The sequence below is a fragment of the Amphiprion ocellaris genome, chromosome 7, assembly GCF_022539595.1.
Source record: "Amphiprion ocellaris isolate individual 3 ecotype Okinawa chromosome 7, ASM2253959v1, whole genome shotgun sequence".
In the NCBI taxonomy this organism is placed as follows: Eukaryota; Metazoa; Chordata; class Actinopteri; family Pomacentridae; genus Amphiprion; species Amphiprion ocellaris.
In genome coordinates this window covers 157,704-178,403 of record NC_072772.1, presented here as the reverse complement: position 1 = coordinate 178,403, position 20,700 = coordinate 157,704, and the positions used below count along the sequence as shown (strand labels likewise).

Genomic DNA, 20,700 nt, shown 5'->3' with positions numbered 1-20,700 from the left:
GAGAACTCTGGCGCTGTGAGATGCCTTATTTAAATGGAAGGAGTGTTGAGTGAGAATTCCCCAGCAGCCTGAGCATGATCATTCTTAGTGAGACCTTCTGCCACTATCTTCTACAGGTTTTACAATAGTGACTGCAGCTGAGTCTGTTCCAAGTCATTTAGAAGATATCAGTCAGTCTCATCCCCACGGCTTCACTGAGTGAAGGAGATTAAAAAAGGATCTTTGACTTGTAGAACTATCTCGCATCTGACACCCTTTAGCAAAGATTAACACATTGATGGAGGAGCCACAATGCTCTATATATACCATTATTGCATTACATTCACTCTGTTTCTTTCTGTGTCCTTTCTCCGAGTGTCCCTGGTCCCAGAGCTGGATGCTGGAAGCTTCAGATGTGTGGCTGTGTTTTATGGTCCTTGTGTCCCACCCCCCACCTCTCTATCTCTACCTCTACACCTCTATCTCTATCCCTCTACCTCTTCCCCTCTACCTCTATCCCTCTATCTGTATCCCTCTATCTCTACCTCCATCCCTCTATCTCTACCTCTCTACCTCTTCTGTCCCTCTCAACCCACCCGGCCAGCAGCAGATGGGTCCCCCCTCATTAGAGCCAGGTTCTGCTCGAGGTTTTTTTCCCTGTTCAAAGGGTGTTTTCCTGCCACTGTCTCCTTAGGGCTGCTCTGGGGGTTCAGGCATATGGGTTCTGTAAAGCGTCTCGAGACAATTTGACTGTAATTGGCACTATATAAATTGAATTGAATTGAATTGAATTGAATTGAATTGAATTGAATTGAATTGAATTGAATTGAATTGAATTGAACTGAACTGAACTGAACTGAACTGAACTGAATGCTCGCGTAGTGCATGCGGCTACACATGAATCTGACAGATGTTCTCTGTTGTGTTCAGTCCATGACTTACTGTCAGTTAACACAGTCTAAATGTGTGAATCATCCATTTGTTGTCTTGCAGGCATGCTGGTGGTCAATGTTACCTGGAGGAACAAGACATATGTGGGCACACTGTTGGACTGCACACGGCATGACTGGGCTCCCCCCAGGTAAGCAGCCGGTTCACTTCAGTTCAGTTAAAGAAAGCATATTCTGCACACTGTTCATGTGATTATTTAATCATGGTAATACAGGGATGAAGTTACAGATTTCTAGATGGCAAAAAAGGGAGATAAATAAAATCATAAATATGGAAGCGTTTGTCAGCACAAAGCTGACAGGCAAAGCTAAAGAGAGATAAAGCAGCAGGGTTTTGTGTACTGTTAAATTTACTGTCGTGCATGCTGGTTGTAAATGTCAAGGTAGAGGAGGGTTCACATTCGCCATGAATCACTGATGCGTTCACTCTATCCAAGCTCTTGGTACTTGGTCTCTTAACCTTTTCATATTCTCTGTGATATGAATCTGCTGTAGCAGCATCTGCTCAAGGATATGCAGCCTAATGCACCAAATTGCCAGTGAGCCACTGGATCTACTGAGAACATGAGTCTTTATGTTGTACCTGGAGAAACAGGATTCATTGGCAAACGGCTGACATCCCAGGAGGCAGCAGTGGAAATAGAAAGCTACTCTAACAAGCCAGATTGCAGAATCCAATTATTGGACAAATAGCTTTTCCTCAACACTGTAAAACATTCTCCTTCTCAAAGGCTGCAGTTTCTTAGATCAGTGTTATGTGGGCGGCAAAAGGTGTTTTTGTAATTTCTGGATACTTGCCTTTGTTATGCAAAACACACAGGATGTGTAAAATACGTTGCCAAGCGCTGGCTTTCATTTAGAGCAGTGGCCTATTTGGCTTGGAGCCCCCCCTATAAGCTGCACCCCACCCCCCACCACCACCAACAAAACCACCACCCCCCACCCACCCACCCACCACATAAGTACACTACAAAACATAAGAGGGAAGTTATTGAATTGTATTACTAATAGAAAATTCCCTAAAATTACAAAAATATATTTTATATCAAACCAAGAGTTCAAGAGTTGTACTATGACGAGGAGGAGAGAGTTTATGGCTGCAGTAAATTTGTTGACACTACAATGCATAAGAGTTAAGTTATTGATTTTTATTTATTTATTTTTTTAAATTTTTTTTACGAAAAAAATCCTTGAAATTATCAGAAAAAAATATTTAATATTAAACCAAGAGTTGTAGTATGAGAAGCAGGAGTCAGTTGCTGGCTGCAGTAAATGTGTTGAATATTTGTGTCTCTGGGCTGCACAGTGGTGTAGTGGTTAGCACTTTCACCTTGCAGCTAGAAGATCCCTGGTTCGCGTCCCGGCTTTCCCGGGATCTTTCTGCATGGAGTTTGCATGTTCTCCCTGTGCATGCGTGGGTTTTCTCCGGGTACTCCGGCTTCCTCCCACAGTCCAAAAATATGCTGAGGTTAATTGATCATTCTAAATTGCCCGTAGGTGTGAATGTGAGAGTGATTGTTTGTCTCTGTATGTAGCCCTGTGACAGACTGGTGACCTGTCTAGGGTGTCCCCTGCCTTCACCTGAGTCAGCTGGGATAGGCTCCAGCCCCCCCCCCGCGACCCTAGTGAGGATAAAGCGGTGTATAGATAGATATTTGTGTCTCTTCACTGTTTGCAGCAGTTTTGCTATTTGCAGACGGTCCCTGTTCACTCGTCGCACAGCCGGCTGCTCATAGACACCAATGTTATTTCTGCAGCTTGAAAGACAGCGACTTTTGATAAAACTAGGCTTGTAGCATATTGTCTACCTTACAACGATGGAAAAGAGGCATCGTTTATGTTTAGACAATGTATATTTAATGAGTTATTGATGCCGGAAGTCTGAATTTGTGAATATCTTTCCGACTTTACCAAACTGTGTTTTGTTTCCTGACGTCGCCGTAATTCGCTGGTTTCATGCTGTCATTTACGAGCATTTCACTACGAATAACATAATTCTGTCTTGTCCTTTAATAAAACCAAATTTAAGGTAACTCTCGAGGTATAGCCGGAGTTTTTAGGTACTGATGAATCTTCACCCGTTTTGCGTTTTTCAGACACCAATTCCGTCAGTAATTTTCTAACTGTACACAAACTAATGAATCGGGATGAACTAACGAGCCAACCTGAAGAAAGACCAAATAAATGTGTTTTAAAAATATTTTATAGGTAGACTTGTGATGACACAGTGAGTCTGTTACTCTGATTTTATCTGGAATGTAAAAATCTATTTTTTATAACATCACAGCCTCAGAGCAGACAAAGCTTCGCGCCCCCTCTCAGATCTCTGGTGCCCCCCTTGGGAGGGCGTGGACCCCAGGTTGGGAACCAGTGATTTAGAGCACCTGCACCACATCTAAATGTAAATATGAATCTATATTTGAAATGCATGGTTAAGTGCAATAGAAAAAAATAATCAAAATTAAAGTAGTGCTAATGGAAAACAAGGAGCTGCTGTATCACACTAATGTATCACAGTATATCACAATAATGCTAGGTACGGGAGGTTGCTTTTGCACCAAGATAGTCTTACAGTTTGCAGCATGACTACATTAGGGACACACCATGAATAATTCAGAAAGCTTTCAACGGACTGAATATAAACTTGGGCTTGTAATGAGTCTAAATTCCTGTACCACTGTCAGACTACGGATGTATTCACATCCCCTGCTGGGGCTGAAATTGTTTGGAGAGACTCGTAGAGGAAGCTGTGAGTCATACCAGCCCCTTTGTCTGACTTTGTCACAGACTGCTAACCTTCACTGCTGTGCAGAAAGATAATTACATTACTGTTATGGAGAGATAAGGCCAAACCGCTATTTTAAGTATTTGAATGACTGTGTGTTTTGATTACAGAGCAGGTAGAAGCTTCATGGCTGTCTTTTCAAATCATGTTCGCTTGTCTTTCATTTGGACAGTCGTGTGGCTTCATTTAAAGTGCTTATAGTGCACCAGGCATCAGCTTGGTATGTTGGAAGAAGACATGGATGGAACAATGGTGAATCTATTTTGATATAATTGCCATTGTTTACACCACTGTGGTAAACAATGTACAGTACTGTCATCCTGGGTATTACTGTTATGTTATGAGTTTCCTATGAGACAGTGTGGAATTGCACCATGTTATTTGGCACACCGACACAGTAAATAACAGTGTATGTGAGATTCCCAATGAAAATGTAAATAAATCTGACTCAAACTTTAGGAGGAATATGGCCAAGTACAGAAGTAGCCAAAATCTTGCTAAAAAAAATGTTTTTCTCCGAAAGCTTTGCTATGATCTAGAGAGCTTTACAGATGCCAGAAACTGACATTTTTCCCCTTTTATCTTGACAGTCAGAGGCTTTGGGCCTCTGTGGTTTCCAAGCAATGACTAATGAGGGCAACAGGGGTTTGCCTTCCAGATACAAGCATACTTATTGTAAGGTCACTTGTCACATCTTGATTCCACACAGGTGATCTCCATTTCACAAGAACAGCTGACTGCAACACTGATGAGATTTGTCATTTTTCGTGACAGACTGTTGATCACTGTCAAAAGTGCCAATGACATTCACGGTGATTAAATGCTGTAAGATAATAAGAATGAAAATGACTGAAGGGAGATGGGTTGGAATAGTGTTACTCAGTTTTCACAGCAATGTATTCCCATTATATTACTTCAGAATCTAAAATAAAGAACTGTTACACTTGCATTGATACTGTGACATGACTAACCCTTCTGTCTGATTTTCAACACTGCTGCAGGTTTTGTGAATCCCCTACAAGTGATCTGGAGATGAGGAACGGTCGTGGTCGAGGTAAACGAATGCGACCGAACAGTAACACCCCCATCAACGAGAACAGCAACTCGTCAGACAACAAAGGCACCACCAACAAGACCCGTGCCGCGTCTAACAGCAAAGGCCGAAGGGGCAGCCAGACGCCGTCGGAGCGCCGCACCCCACCCAACAGCAACACCGAGGACATCAAGGCCAGCCCGTCCTCAGCTGGAAAACGTAAGACCAAACCAGCCTCAGACATGGAACCCAATTCCAGCTCAGAGGACACCAAAGGCAACAAACGTATGCGGACAAACTCCAGCAGTGGAGGGGTGGGACCAACCGGCCTCCCTATCCCTTCTATTAAGACTGAGCCACTTCCACCTCCCCTCGATCGCAGCTGCCCCTCTCCAATTCTAATTGACTGCCCACACCCCAACTGCAACAAGAAATACAAGCACATCAATGGTCTCAAGTACCACCAAGCCCGTGCCCACAATGATGATGACATAAAGTTGGAAATGGATGGAGACAGTGAGTATGGAGAGGACTCAACTCTCCACCCCGAACCAGGGAACTGTAACGGAGCCTCCATCTCTCAGAAAGGATGCTTATCTCCTGCACGGTCTGTCACTCCAAAAGGCAGGAACTTTGAGGCTCAGAGTCCTTCCCCATCTTCTGGCAAGTTTGGTTCAAAGAGTAAAAAGAAAATTGCCGAGACAGATCCAGAAACAGGAGGTACACCGATGGATGGGTGTGAGGATGGGCCATGCCTCACTGATGAGGCCAGTAACGATGGTATAGATGATAAGAGAGGATCAGATAAGTCTAAAAAGGGTAGCGCTGGCACAAAAGCTGATAAAATGGGCCAGAAAAACTTGAAGTCACCGCGACCCATGGGTCCTGGCCTTCCAGCATCCCAGCAGATGTACTCTTTTCCTCCTGGAAACCCAAATTCTTCCCCAGGGCTTACCCCAATTATTCAAGGAATCCCCAAGAGTCCTCAAATGAAAGGCACACAGCCGAAACCCCCTGCCATTGGAGATCCTGCCCCGAGTAGCTCCAAAGACAAGAAGAAGAAGGACAAAAAGAAAAAGGATGGTGGGAAGGAAGCAGACAGTCCCAAGCCTCCAGGAAAAGGAGGGAAACTGGAGGAAGGAAAGCTTCCATACGCCGAACCTTGTGATCAAGGGAATAAGGGAGAAGGACTCCTCAATGGTTCCTCAGATCCTCATCAGAGTCGCTTGGCCAGTATCAAGGCAGAGGCTGACAAGATTTACAGCTTTTCTGACAACGCCCCAAGCCCATCCATTGGTGTCGCCAGTCGGATAGACGGTAGTGGGATGCCACAGCCCCTCACACCACTTCATGTAGTGAACCAGAACGGAGCTGACAACTCTTCAGTCAAAACCAATAGCCCAGCTTACTCAGATATTTCAGATGCTGGTGAGGATGGTGAAGGAAAACTAGAAGGTGTCAAAGTCAGGACAGAGGACCAAGCCATCAGGGAAAGTGTCAAAAAAGCGCTCTTTCCAAACCAGACACCCAACAAAGATTCCCCGTACTATGCCAGTTATGAGACATATTACTCACCCAATTACGTCAACCCCAGTCCAGGTGGGCCCAATCCAGGAACACCAGTGGCTGAAGGTCAGGTTAAAATCAAACGAGATGATGAGCCGGACCAAGGTGAAGAAAAAGTCAAGGTTGAGGTTCATGAAGAGCGCAAACCTGACAGCACTGCTCCTGGCCAGCAGCAGCAGCAACCCTCCGTCATCCAACAGAGATCCAACATGTACATGCAGCCTCTCTACTACAACCAGTATGCTTATGTCCCTCCATACGCATACCATCCTGATCAAGCCTACCATAACCACTTGATGAACACCAACCCAGCCTACCGGCAACAGTACGAGGAGCGGCAGCGACAGATGGCTGAACAGCATCGTGCTGCTGAGAAGAAGTCAGACGTAGCCATGAAAGAGCGAGAAGCCTCCATGAAGGAGGAGTGGAAGCAGAAGAGCCCAATGCCACCAAGCCTCTCCAAAGCCCCGAGTCAGTCAGACCTTGGAAAGACCTCGCAACCTCCAAGCAAATCCAGGGACTCACCCTCCGAGCCCTGTTCCAAGTCCATGGGAAGCATAAAGGTGGAGGACCCAAAGTCCCAGCAAGCGGAGGGGCTAAAGATGAAGCTGACTGAAGGGGGCCACCATGGAAAGGAGGACTCCAAGCAAGCACTGGAGTCCAGAAGCCAGGCAGGGATGGAGCAAGCCATGTGGTACAGACAGGTAAATACCCATCTACTCTCTCAGTGCTTATGAATCTGTTAATGAGAATGTTTTTTAGTTATTTCAGTATTTAAATGCTGGTTTCTGCTGACTGAGCCGTCTTTCTCACCCTCAGCAGTACCCCGAGAGCCAGAAGCCCCAAGCAGAAGATGAACACCAGCAACAACAACCTCGATGGAAAGATGAAAGGGACAGAGAGCGGGAACGCGACCGTAAATTAAAGGAAGACAGGCCTCGGCCCAAGGACAGTCAAAGTGGGCCCAAGGAGGACAGCAAAGAGGGCAGTGATCCCAGAATCACTTCTGAAGACCATCGGGCTCTGAGCAAAGACTCTCGTTCTAATCCTCACATGCAGTTCTCATCACCACTAGCACAGCACCAAGGCTACATGCCCTACATGCATGGTTACCCCTATGGACAAGGCTATGACCCCAACCACCCTGGATACAGGGGCATGCCTTCAGTCATGATGCAGAATTACCCAGGTATGACATTACATTTACTCCAAATATAAGTAAATATATTTTGCAGTGTAAAAAATGTTGAACTGATGACAAGGTAAAATCATCCAGTGTCTGGCTGGTGAGTTTCATCATTAGTCCAAATCACCAGTGGCTTTTTTTGGGCGAACACTTTACATGATCATTATTGAAGAACGGTGCATAAACTGCTGACGTAAACTACGTTTTAAGTTGTGAACAGCTGAAAGGTAACAGTTCACATGACTTACTTTTTGCTTGTAAAGACATTGGCTCTAAAGAATCAGTGCAGCTTTAGTTGTATAGTCTTAACAGATATAGTTTCCTGCACATTTTGTTTTTTTCTAGAGAATGTAATTTTCAAAAGCTCCACAAAGCAACTGTATTCCTTTGGTGTTTTGAGGGCAGCATGGAAGTAATTTATAAGGAAGTTAGATAGTTCAAGCCAATCAAGGATTGATTTTGTTGGAACCAAAGTCCCTAACAAAGGTTTAGAGTTGGATTATAAGTGGAAAATCGTATTTTCTGGGGAAATTTCATGCGTCCTTCCATTCTTTATTTTCACCAGTAATAGTGAAGATCTTTGAATGCTTGTACAAAGAGAAGTAGGAGTGGTTGAATTTGTGTTAATCTTCAAATATCTGGTCATTCTGGTAAACATGACCCTAAGAATTTAGTCTACATTGATAATGAGTGAGTTCTCGGTAAATGTTAGCGTTTTTATATGGCTGCTACTGATGTAGCAAGACCCTGATGTTAACTCCAATTGCGACAAAACAACAAAAAACAGGAATTACTGGACATAAACCTGGTTCTGTGAGTGCACAGGAAATAAAAGAATGGAAACTTGATGTGCTAGCTTATAAGACAGATCTTAAATTGTTAGTGGCGATGTCTGAAAGGGGAACAGATCGCTACTTAATGTGGTCATCTCTAAATTTAACTAATCAGCAGTAAGCTGTTTTTCAGGACCACTTTTTCCCCTGAAAACGACTCCGAAAGTAGTTCTACACGGCCGGTTCTTAAAGTTGGAACACACATAAAGGTTGAGCCCACCCTGAAACAGCCTATTGATAACATACATAACATAGCCAAGTTAGTGTATCCAAACAGCTTTTCTTTATGGTGAACCACAGTGCAATATTTACAGTCTGTGTGTTTACAATTTAAGATTAAAATGATCCCATGTGGAGAAATTCTAGTGGTACTACTGTTTAGTTCTTGGATAAAGGAGTCCAAGTGGACTGATTTCTGATCTAAAATCAATCATGTTCACCTCAAGAATGACTAATGTTTGCATTAATGGATAATAATCTCGTTTGTATTCCATGTAAATCGAAATGTTTCCTCATCGCTCTTAGGTTCCTATCTGCCCGGAGGTTACCCCTTCTCTCCATACGGGAGTAAAATAGCCGGAGGGGAGGAAGTCAGCGACAAATCTTGCGCTAGCCCCACCGTCACCAAAACAGCAACGGACTCCAAAGCCCTCGATATCCTGCATCAGCACGCCAGCCAGTACAAGAGCAAATCCCCGACTGTAGGCGACAAGCTGCCCCACGACAGGGAGAGGGAGCAGGACCGAGGGGCTGCCGGAGACCGAGACCGGGAACGGGAGCGCGAACGGGAACGGGAGCGAGACGTGGACCGACCGCGATCCTCGCCGTCCCAGCGCATCATGCCCTCCCACCACCACCTGGGATACCCCCTGCTCTCAGGGCAATACGACCTGTCCTACGCCACAGGTCAGTCAGTAACCCGCTCTAGAACCACAGTAGATTGTAGAACAGAAAGTCTGTCGCCCAGATAGCGACCCAGAAACGGGCTATAGTCCCCGACACAGCGGCCTGGCTTCCATTCCAGCTCACGGCCTTTTGCTGCAGGTCTTCCCCCGTTCTTCTTCCTTCTAAAAAGGTCTAAAAACTCTAATGGTTGCTACCGGGTCATTCCACCTCAATTCAACAAATTTTTAAGAACGTTCTCGCCTGACCATCTCACATTAGTCAGATTGTTTTCTGTGCATACATATCATGATTAATAAAGTATCTATCTATCTATCTATCTATCTATCTATCTATCTATCTATCTATCTATCTATCTATCTATCTATCTATCTATCTATCTATCTATCTATCTATCTATCTATCTATCTATCTGTCTATCTATCTATCTATCTGTCTATCTATCTGTCTATCTATAGTTCATCCATCCATCCATAGTAAAACATGTAAAGTTGTAAGGCCAGGTGTGTAAACATCAATGTTTGAAATTCCATAACTTGAGAAATGATGTAGCTACAGTCCTGAAATTTTGTAGTTTCATTGATGTGTTCATATGGGTCAGTATATAACTGCAGGACTTTTAGTATCATAGTTGACATTTTTGCTGTTTTCAGGCCTAAAATCAACATGACCGCCTATAACCAAACACCACGACATTGTAGAGAAAGAGTCTTCTAAATATTATATATACTGAATGTAAAGTTATTTCTAAAGCTATTGCAGTAAACCTGTTGACTACTTTATATTGAATAAGTCAAACCTTGGAAGCCAAAGCTCATTTTATTATTGTTTAGCTCATTAGAAGGTGGTTGGTATTAAATTCAGACGGTTATTTAGTTGACATTTAGTTGATATCCAGTCATTTTTTATTAATAAATGATTGTTTCCATAATGAATAATGATGGAATTTGTAAAGACATGATCATAATGAACATAAAAACAGTTTTTTTTTTTTACTTTTAATAAAAATGCATGCAGATATATCCCATGGACTTCAGAAGTCCCTCAGATTGACCCAGAAGGTCTTTAGTGTTGCTTCCCTGCCATGATAGAATAATGCTAACTAGTCATAGGAAGGGGCAGATTTGGTCACGAAATATCCACGTTTTAAGTCAACTCTATCAATATTTGCCATGATTTAAAAAATATCTGTCCAACTGAAGCTGATCAGATGTGGGGCGTTGGTTGAATTGATGCTTTAACCCTCCTGTTGTCCTCATTTACAGGCACCAAAAAATATTGTTTCCTTGTCTGAAAAAAATTCAAAAATCAGCAAAAAAATTCCCCAAATTTATGAAAATTTGCAAAACCTTCAGGAAGAAAATTCCAAGAATTCCTTAAAAGTTTCCCTTTAAGATTTTATTTTTTAAAAAATCCCCCAAATTTGACAAGAAAATTCTTGTAAATATTTTCAAAAGATGAGTAAAAATCTTCCAAAAAAATCCTAAAAATATCTGAAGTGATTCCATACATATCAGTAAAACTTCTGATATTTTCTTGAAGAACCTTCACATAAAAATCTTTTTGTGAATGTTGTTAAGAAACATTTTTAAAATTTCTTTTTTTCCACCAAAAAATGTTCCCAAAAATGTTGAAAATGTGTACATCAGAAGTTTTACTGTGAAAAAAATTTTTTTCCCACATTTTCAAACTTTAAAACGGGTCAATATGACCCGCAGGACGACACGAGGGTTAAATCTAAATTAACTGAACAAGGAAACAGAGCAGAGTGTGGTATATTCCCTCTTTGCTGCTGCTGCCAGCTACAACCAGCAGCTCCTCCCTTCACCAGCAGCTAGGGTTGCCACTTTTCAGAAATAAAAATAAAGGATGCCCATCACGGCTCCTCTGGGCCACAGTTCAGTAAAGTTGGAAAGATATTCACAGATTCAGATTTCCAGCATCAATAACTCGTTAGATATAGGTTATCAAAACATAACAATAACATAACAAAACATTGGTGTCAACAGGAGCCAGTTGAAGGCTGCAGTGATTTTAGTGACACTACAATGTATAAGAGTGAAGTTATTGAATATTTGTGTCTCTCTTTACTGTTGCAGCGGTTTTGCAAATTGCAGACGGACCCTGTTCACTCCATAGACACCAATGTTATTCCTGTAGCTTGAAAGAAAGCTACTTTTGATAAAACTGGGCTTGTAGCACATTGTCTGCCTTGCAACAATGGGAAAGAGGCACCGTTTATGTTTTGACAACCTATATCTAATGAGTTATTGATGCTGGAAGTCCCAATCTGTGAATATCTTTCCAACTTTACTGAACTTGGGGCCACTACCACCTAAGGAGTGATATATTTAATTTTGAAAAAAGCATTTAGCCATACTTAAAGCTTTAAGTGCTTTATTAACACGGAACTAAAAATTTTGTATTGTTTTATTATCACAGGTTCTGTCTGAAAAGAGGTGGCATCATTTTAAACAGTGAAACCAAACTAATAAAATGTCATGACCAACCAGTGTGCAATAGAATTAGAATTAGAATGGCTTTATTGTCATCATACATGGCATGACGAAAATATAAATAGCTTCCACTGAACAGTGCACAACAACAAGCAATAAGTAATAAAATATCAACATTAAATAATAAAATCAAATGTACATATATAAAAAACAATGTTAAAAATGCCAACATGTGCAAAGGAGGCCAGATATTTACAATATGGGTAGATGAAATGGAATAAGAACCAATACTGGATTCTGCAAAAACATAAACAACTGAATGGAGAATACTGGACAAAGAAATTCCCTACAGACATTATTTTAAATCTAAATCTAAATCTTATCTTAACACAGTTAATGTATTAACTTATTTATGTGTGTATGCATGTATTTATTGATTTATTTAGTACTGTTAACATATCAGAGTTCTGAGTGAATTTTTCTTAAGATAGGCAAAGGCCATTTATTGATTACATATAGGCTGTTAAATGTTTATTAAAAACTAAAAAGCATTTTAAAAAAACAACGTAGGCATTTATTGAGTCACTAAATACTGTAGAGTACAGACCACATCAGCATGATTATAAGCATCCTCTGGTAAATTAACAACCAGATACTGATGTCTCTCACCATATGGACTTCAGGAGATGATTAGATGATGATAAACTGTGACCTACTGGTTGGGTTCTCTCTGTTCTCATGGTTCTTACATGTTGATGCTGCCTTACTTCAGCCAGTCCATGAGCAACAGAAAACACAGTTTGTACCTACTGCCAGGGGTTCCACTCTTCCCACTCCAGTCTGTACATATGCAAACGTTTTTGCTTCTTTGGACATGGTGGAGTTTCGCTTGCAGACATTTTTAAATGCGTGGGAGCAGCAGCGTCTGTAACCAGGCAACCAGAGACAGGACCAGGTAGGACCATGTAGGACCGGGTAGGACCGGGTAGGACTGGGCACGCAGAGAAGGTCTATCCGCTGGACCTCGTATCGGGTCCTCGCTACATAGATATGAATAAGGAATGAATAGGTCCTATGAAGATGAAATTGGCTGCCCTTAATATTTGCTGTTTTATTTTGTTCATTACAGTTTGGATGAGTGTGTGACAGATTTGTCTGGGACGTTTATGAAAATACGGAAAAATTTGCGTCCCGTAGTGATTCAATACGGGACGCAACAATTAATTGTCAAATAAAGGGTGGCAACCCTAGGTGTCGGCCTCCTGCATTCAGCTGCTCTGGGTTTGTCCATGTGTCTCAGCAGGCTTGTGTTGGTTTCACGGTCAGTCTGCTGCTGGTAGGGTTGCCACCCATCCCTTAAAATACGAAATCGTCCTTTATTTCACAATTTCATAGTAGAACCCTCATTGTAAAAACGTCATAGTATGGTGTGTTGCTCAAAAACATTAGGACCTGGCTGTCAGGGGACAAACATGTAAGAACCATGAGAACAGAGAGAACCCAACCAGTAGGTCACAGTTTATCATCATCTAATCATCTCCTGAAGTCCATATGGTGAGAGACATCAGTATCTGGTTGTTAATTTACCAGAGGATGCTTATAATCATGCTGATGTGGTCTGTACTCTACAGTATTTTAGTGACTCAATAAATGCCTAAGTTGTTTTTTTTAAATGCTTTTTAGTTTTTAATAAACATTTAACAGCCTATATGTAATCAATAAATGGCCTTTGCCTATCTTAAGAAAAACTCACTCAGAACTCTGATATGTTAACAGTACTAAATAAATCAATAAATACATGCATACACACATAAATAAGTTCATACATTAACTGTGTTAAGATAAGATTTAGATATAAAAGAAAAGTTGTTTATGTTTTTGCAGAATCCAGTATTGCTCACTGGTTGGTCATTACATTTTATTAGTTTGATTTCACTGTTTAAAATGATGCCACCTCTTTTCAGACAGAACCTGTGATAATAAAACAATACAAAATTTTTAGTTCCGTGTTAATAAAGCACTTAAAGCTTTAAGTATGGCTAAATGCTTTTTTCAAAATTAAATATATCACTCCTTAGGTGGTAGTGGCCCCAAGTTCAGTAAAGTTGGAAAGATATTCACAGATTGGGACTTCCAGCATCAATAACTCATTAGATATAGGTTGTCAAAACATAAACGGTGCCTCTTTCCCATTGTTGCAAGGCAGACAATGTGCTACAAGCCCAGTTTTATCAAAAGTAGCTTTCTTTCAAGCTACAGGAATAACATTGGTGTCTATGGAGTGAACAGGGTCCGTCTCGTCTGCAATTTGCAAAACCGCTGCAACAGTAAAGAGAGACACAAATATTCAATAACTTCACTCTTATACATTGTAGTGTCACTAAAATCACTGCAGCCTTCAACTGGCTCCTGTTGACACCAATGTTTTGTTATGTTATTGTTATGTTTTGATAACCTATATCTAACGAGTTTTTTTTTTTTTTTTTTTTTAAACAAGTTATTGATGCCGGAAATTTGAATCTGTGAATATCTTTCCAACTTTACTGAACTGTGGCCCAGAGGAGCCGTGATGGGCGTCCTTTATTTTTATTTCTGAAAGGTGGCAACCCTACCGACACCTTCATATGAATAAATCACCACCAGAGTCCTGCTTTAGAGTGTTTAGCTGCTCAGAACATCCTGTAAAACCTACAACTACTTGTGTCTTTGTTCTGGGATTATTGGAGGTGAAATAAAAAGAACACGGCGTTCATGTTGGCGACTCGGAGGCAGCAGAACCTGTTAGAAACCAAACGGTGTCCAAACAAAGCACTCGCTGCTGCTGCAGTCTAGTCCAATATGCAGCACAGCTTTTAGCCCTCAGCTCATCCATCTTAAGTAGGTCCTCTGAGGACAAGTGGATCACAGTGTTGATAATAGAGATGTTGAATGAGCCTCCAAGACACAGAAACACCGCAGCCTGCAGCGACATCTAGTGGCAGCTCTGCTCCATTACAGCTTCAGAAAGAAATGACGCTTGTCAATGAGCAGAAATATGTTCAGCAGCTCTGCAGTGGATTCTACATTAGAGTTAGACTCAGCTGGAGGATCTTGTTGTTTGTGGAGCTGTTGATCTGTTAATCTGTTATTTCAACCGCATCACAAACTACATCCTCTCTGAAACAGTTTAAACCAGGAGTCTCAAACTCATCTTAGTCCAGGTTCCACATCCAGTCCAGTCTGATCTCCAGTGGACCAGACCAGTAAAACCACAGCAGAATAACCTATAAATAACCACAACTCCTGATGGTTCCTTTGGTTTAGTAGAAAAATGTTCACATTTAAGGAATTATCTTTTTACAAAACATCATGAACAACCTGAAATTTCTGAAGAAAAATAAATTCAGTTTCATCAACATTCATCCTCAGTTTATCATTTCCACATTACAACTTCCAGATCACAGAGTGTCTACAAAGGAACACAACATTTAGTCACCTGGAACTGAACCAGAGAGGATTTACTGTATGATCAATATGACAAAAAAAGACAAAAGATAACAAAAACAAGATGGAATATTACAAAAATGAGACACAAAACACCAAAAAATGGGACAAACGACACAAAACAAAACAATAAAGAGACAACAAATTAACAAAGGAAGTTACAAAGCGACAAAAAAACAAACAAATGACAAAAATGAGACAAAAATGACAAAAGCAAGAAAAAAAACGGCAAAAAAGTAGACAATCGACAAAAAAATTAACAATGCAAAACACAATATGACAAAATAAGACGAAAAACAAAAATGAGGCAAAAAGGAAATGCAAAACAACAAAAAACATGAGACAAAAGTCAGACAAAAGCAACAAAAACAAGACAAAATATGACAAAAATGAAACAAAACGACAAAAGAACAATGAACAATCTAGTATTTTACTTTATGATCCAAACAACTTGTCATGGTCTAGAAATGATTTTAGATTTATAGTTTTACTAATTTACAATCTGCAGTTAATGTCTTCTCTGGAATATTTACACTTTGAGGGCCAGATTGGACCCTCTGGAGGACCGCTTTTGGCCCACGGACCGCATGTTGGACACCTCTGGGCTAAACAAAAACTGCGCATTTTAGGCATCATAGAGGAAGGATTTAATGCACCACTGTTGATTTTAATTAAGAAACTATTTTATATGCAGCTGTGTGTAAATAGAGTAAAATGCTTCATATTCTTTAAGATGTTTGGATATTTTTATGTAAAATCTTAAACTACATGTAGTATAATATTGCTAAAATCACAATAAGCTGTTTCTTCTTTTCAGTCACAGTAAATAACTAGTGATAATATTAACAACCTACTGGAAGAAAAGTTTATTTTGAATTTGAAAAATGAAGCATTGAGCCCATTTATCAATAGATAATTATTTTAATGTTAATTCAATCGCAGAAAATACTCTGATAAATAAAATAAATAGAAATGAAGGATTGATCTGACCTTAAATCATTACGGTTTATATTTAATGCACTGAGCTAAAACATTGTCAGTAGTCGGTCGTATTCAATTAAATAAGCTTCCTTTACTGTTTCATTTTTCCATTCTAGTCCTGTCTAGCTTCCTTATTGTTATTTTTAGTAATGTGTGATATTTATATCTTACAGCTTGTTTATTCTCATGTTTTTGTCATTTTTGTCTCCATAAAGTTCCGTCTTCTCCCGTATTCTGAGGTGTTGTTTAGATCAACCATGTGTTACTAACTTTAATAATTGTGTGTGTTTTGTGTCTTTCCAGGGAAACCTGACCGTCACACCTCAACCCTGCAGAGATTCATGTGACCGGCTCACGTGAGAAGCTGATCTCCGGGTGAAACCTTCTAGACATCAGTTGAATGGTGTTTCTACCTATATTTTTTAGTTTCTTCTGCCCCGAGGCGAGGCAAAGTGTTGTTGTTTTTGCTGTTTTTTTTGTTGTTGTTTTTTTTCCTCCTCCCCTCGTAAAAGAATTCTCCAAACCTTGGACTGTAACAGGACTGAGAATAAACCAGGTTCAAAGCCATCGCTCTCTCTGGCCGTCAGAGGAAACACCGACCCGCTGATTATCTAGTCTTTGCACTGTCAACAAACACAATGCAAAAAGAGACTATGGGATGCCACAACAGCTTCTCTCGTTGTTGTTTTGTTTTTTCTGACTGCATTATTTGTTTTATTTAGTCACGCAGAGAGAAATTGGCCAGGAAGAAGGGTGGCTGATGGGGAAAGAGGAGTCAAAGTGAATGAAAGAGGGACGCAGAACGAGGAGGCTTCAGCTCTTCTGTCTTTGGCTTCATGAATCAGCAGAAAATCCTAAACTTGACAAACGTTTGGCTACCGGGGGAGGGAGAGGGAAAATGGTAACAGCTGCTTTCTTCAGAGACTTCCGAGCCTGAGACTGAAGTTTATTCGTTGGTTTTCCATCGTCATTAACTCCCATCCTCTCTGAACCCTCAGTTTTCGTTTCAGGGATGATGTCGTCGTGTTTTTTGTTTTGTTTTTTTTTTGCGAAGGGACCGCGAACACCTCAACAGAGAATCAACACTATTCATGTTTTCTTTCTTTTCTCCATTTAGTTCTACTCCATATCATTGTGTTCAACTTTGAATGTGTCTGATGCTGGTGTTGGTCCTGTTTTTTTTGTTTTTTCTGTCTGTTTCCACTCTAAAACGCGGTGAAGCCACGTTAGCGAAGCCGTTCGATTGCTCTGTGGCTGTTTTCCTGTCAGGTTGTGCTTCTTTTCCAGCTCTGTCACGTTTGATTGTTTCCTGTAAACAATGTGAAAAGTTCACTCATGTAATTTTTCTGCTGTAATATAGACTTTAATCCTCCTTTTTAATGTGCATAAATGTTTATATTTATCCCAGAACGCAACTGTTCAAAAAGAAGAAAAAAAGTGTTAAAAAGCTTTCAGCCTCACAGCGTTTCACCGTGACGTCACATCTGTCGCTGCAGAGTCTCTGTGCTGCTTCTGCTTCTTCTTCTTCTTCTGCTTCTTCTTTGCCTCACAGTTTCACTCGTCTCACTGCAGCTTTATTTGCTTCGGCTTCGTTCCGTTCATCCCATCGTCTCCCTCCAGGCTTCAGGTTGCATCTCGGTGCTTCGCTTGCTAACGTGGCTTCACCAGAAACACCTCAGACAGGTTCTTAGCATGTTTTTGCGTTTTTTCGCTTTAGATCCGGCCAGAAACGGGCCAACGACAGGTCAGCTGACTGTCCCGGTAAATAGAAACGCATGAGACGACCCCACCTCCAAAGAAAAGAACAAGAGTCGGTTAAAGTAGAGCAACGAGTTAAATTAATTTTTAAATGGACATCGGAGTTCCTCCTGGCTTTAAATCAGATGTTCCTCATACCTCAGGGGTTGTAAAAGCTGAAACTATCCATCGATTGGTTCCTGTTTCTGGTGTGAGGAGGGAAAAAGCCCATTTTCTACAAGGTTTAACGTGTTGAGGGTTGTCTTAACGTTCCTCTAAAACCATTAGAGAGTAGAATACTGACCACGATGTCATTAAATTTAATTTTATCGATTTATTTTTTGTTACTTTTAATGTTCCCATTGTTGTAGTCTCTTTTTTTCCTCATTAAACACTCGGATCCCTGAATAAACCGCCCACCGGTTGATCTCAGTCTCTCCGATCAGCTGCAGCTCTTCGTTTCCAGGTTCTTGGACATTCCAAGGAGGAAAGCTGCCGGTTTCTCGCCCCAGACGGTTTCTATTTTGACTTTTTAAGCGCATTTTAAAGAAGAATGGCTGACGTGAATAGACTGAATGTGGTGGTGTTTGTACTTAATCTGTGAGGGTATCTAGGCAGCTGTGATGTTGTCCTTCAGTCAGTGGGTTTTAGTACCAGCAGACTGCATACAGTACATATAGTTTTATCAGACAATGGTTGTGACAAGTGCATTTGTTCTCTCTCTGAGAGTAGTAATGTTATCTCAGTAGTAAAGCGAAGCCCAGTGAAAAATCCTCTATATACTAAAGTGTATGAAAAGCCAGAAAAGTAATGTTTGCTATCAACATATTGGAAAGTGCTTGGCTCTTGTATTTTGCAGGACTGTATTTGTTTCATGGTGAAGAGTATATTTATTGGCCAGCAGTTGTCTCAATTGGTGCCTAGTTGAACATTCTCCTGTGAAAACGCAGAGACATCTCGCTCGTTTGTCCTTTTCCTGACCTTCCGACCATCACGCAAACTCCCCCTCCCTCCCGGAGCGCAGCACCAGCGCTCACTACGGATGTTTACAAGGTCTTCATTTCTCTTTTCTTTTTGGTTTCTTTTTGTTTCTTCCTGTGTGAGAAATTCAGAACTCTCCTCCCTCCTCTCCTCGTTTCTCCCTCTCCCTTCAGGAGTTTGTGTAAAGTGTACATTACCATGGTTCTTTTTTATACAATACTCTGTAACTTGCCTTTGTAAATTTGGGCTGGAAAAAATAAATCTTTTTATGAGACAATCCGTCCCGAGGACTGATCACTGGATTCACATCGGTGTTGATGAGGAGGCGTTCGGATCGATGGTTTGGGAGGGAATCGTTCCTTAAAAGATCCTCAGATTGAACTGAAATAATTCCCAACACTGAGGGTTTAGTCAGGATTAACCGAGAAACTAAAGGAAACTTTCTGGAGGACGACATTGAAGCCAGAAAATGCTGCAGAGAACGATGATGTGGGACAAAAGAAAATTAAATTACTGATGTTTCTTTTGATCATTTTGTGGAAAACCTTCATTAGATCATTTTTATTCTCAGCTCAGAGGGATTATTAGAGTCAATAATTATGTAAAATAATCCGAGATTTGCTGCTAAAAGCTTCTAAAATGTCCCCTTCGATTTAAATTTTAAAGATTTTAAAAGACTTTTGCATAGATTTGGGATTTTTCAGTTTAAGAGGGGACGTAGATTTAGTTATTGATGCGTTTCTTAAACTATTTTGTGGAAAACCCCTTTCAGCTGAGTACCTTTATGTTGTAAAACCAGTTTAGAGCAGATATTTGGGTAAATAATGTGTTTGCTGGTATGAAGCTTCTAAAATGAGTTTAAAAGCCAGATTTTTCCAGACATTTTATAGAGATTTGGGATTTTACAATTAGAGAGGGGGAGTAGAGATAATGTAAAAAACTTTAAATAAGTTATTGATGTGTTTCTGTTGGGTTTTTGTTTTTTATATGTGGAACATAAATTTAGATAAAACACCGTTAAAAAATGTTTTTTTTGTTTATTCTAGTGTTCAAAAACTGTGAAAATAACAGCAAATATCTCTAAAATAACAAGATTTTTTGCAGATTTACATCCAGTTCACAGTTACAGATTTATTTATTCTTTTAACAGCCAACATGTAAATTTATACTTTTTTTTCTGTGATTTTTGTGGAAAATAAATGGATTCTTATTGTCAGTATTTTTATGTCATAAAATATCTTGAAGTCAATAATTATGTAAAACATTCAAAGCTTCTAAAATGTCACCTTAGATTTAAATTTAAAGGATTTGGTGTCAGACATTTTGCATAGATTTGGGATTTTTCAGCAGACAGAGAATTTTTCTGAACTGATTTCTTGATGTGAGGTCGGCTGCAGTTCTGGGGCCTCGTTTATTAAAATATCTTCAGATTGAACTAAAATAATTCCTAATAATGTGCTTATGTTTGATTTAAAAACCTGAGTTATGCAGGTTTCACACGTTAAACACCTGTGATCTACTGATCTCAAATCAGCTTCAACTGACGACACCTGCTCTGATTTCCTTCTCATCACACACCGAGGGTTTAGTCCGGATTAACCACGAAACTAAAGGAAACTTTGTGGAGGACGGCGATGAAGCAGGACGAAAGAAACGGTCAGAAAAGTCACAGTTCCGTCTTTCTAAATGGAAATTATGTCCAACTGCATTTATTTATCAGATGAACTCAAACAGATCAAGCTGCAACTTTTTAAAATGTTCCTACAAGCAGAAACTCTCATTTTCCAGGAGAAGTCGGTCTGATGTGATGCTTTAATCTGATTTAAG

At 40.4% G+C, this 20,700-nt stretch overlaps 1 protein-coding gene across 2 annotated transcripts; it reads left to right on the top strand.

Moving 5' to 3' along the window:
- Positions 1-905: 905 nt before the first annotated feature.
- znf609b (zinc finger protein 609b) lies at positions 906-19,150 on the top strand. 2 transcript variants are annotated; one of them, XM_035948430.2, is made up of 5 exons: positions 906-1,060; positions 4,716-7,017; positions 7,136-7,502; positions 8,858-9,238; positions 16,459-19,150. In XM_035948430.2, the coding sequence occupies exons 1-5, from the start codon at positions 942-944 to the stop codon at positions 16,500-16,502; spliced, it is 3,213 nt and encodes a 1,070-aa protein (XP_035804323.2). In that variant the 5' UTR covers positions 906-941; the 3' UTR covers positions 16,503-19,150. The 2 variants fall into 2 exon arrangements, with proteins under 2 accessions (XP_035804323.2, XP_035804322.2); XM_035948429.2 differs by having other exon boundaries at positions 7,133-7,502.
- Positions 19,151-20,700: the final 1,550 nt, after the last annotated feature.

Excerpts from the sequence above, each read along its gene's own strand:
- znf609b (XM_035948429.2), top strand. The coding sequence starts at position 942 with ATGTGTGAATCATCCATTTGTTGTCTTGCAGGCATGCTGGTGGTCAAT. Across the intron at positions 7,018-7,132 it reads AAGCCATGTGGTACAGACAG|CAGTACCCCGAGAGCCAGAA; the intron begins GTAAATACCCAT and ends TCTCACCCTCAG. Across the intron at positions 7,503-8,857 it reads CATGATGCAGAATTACCCAG|GTTCCTATCTGCCCGGAGGT; the intron begins GTATGACATTAC and ends CATCGCTCTTAG.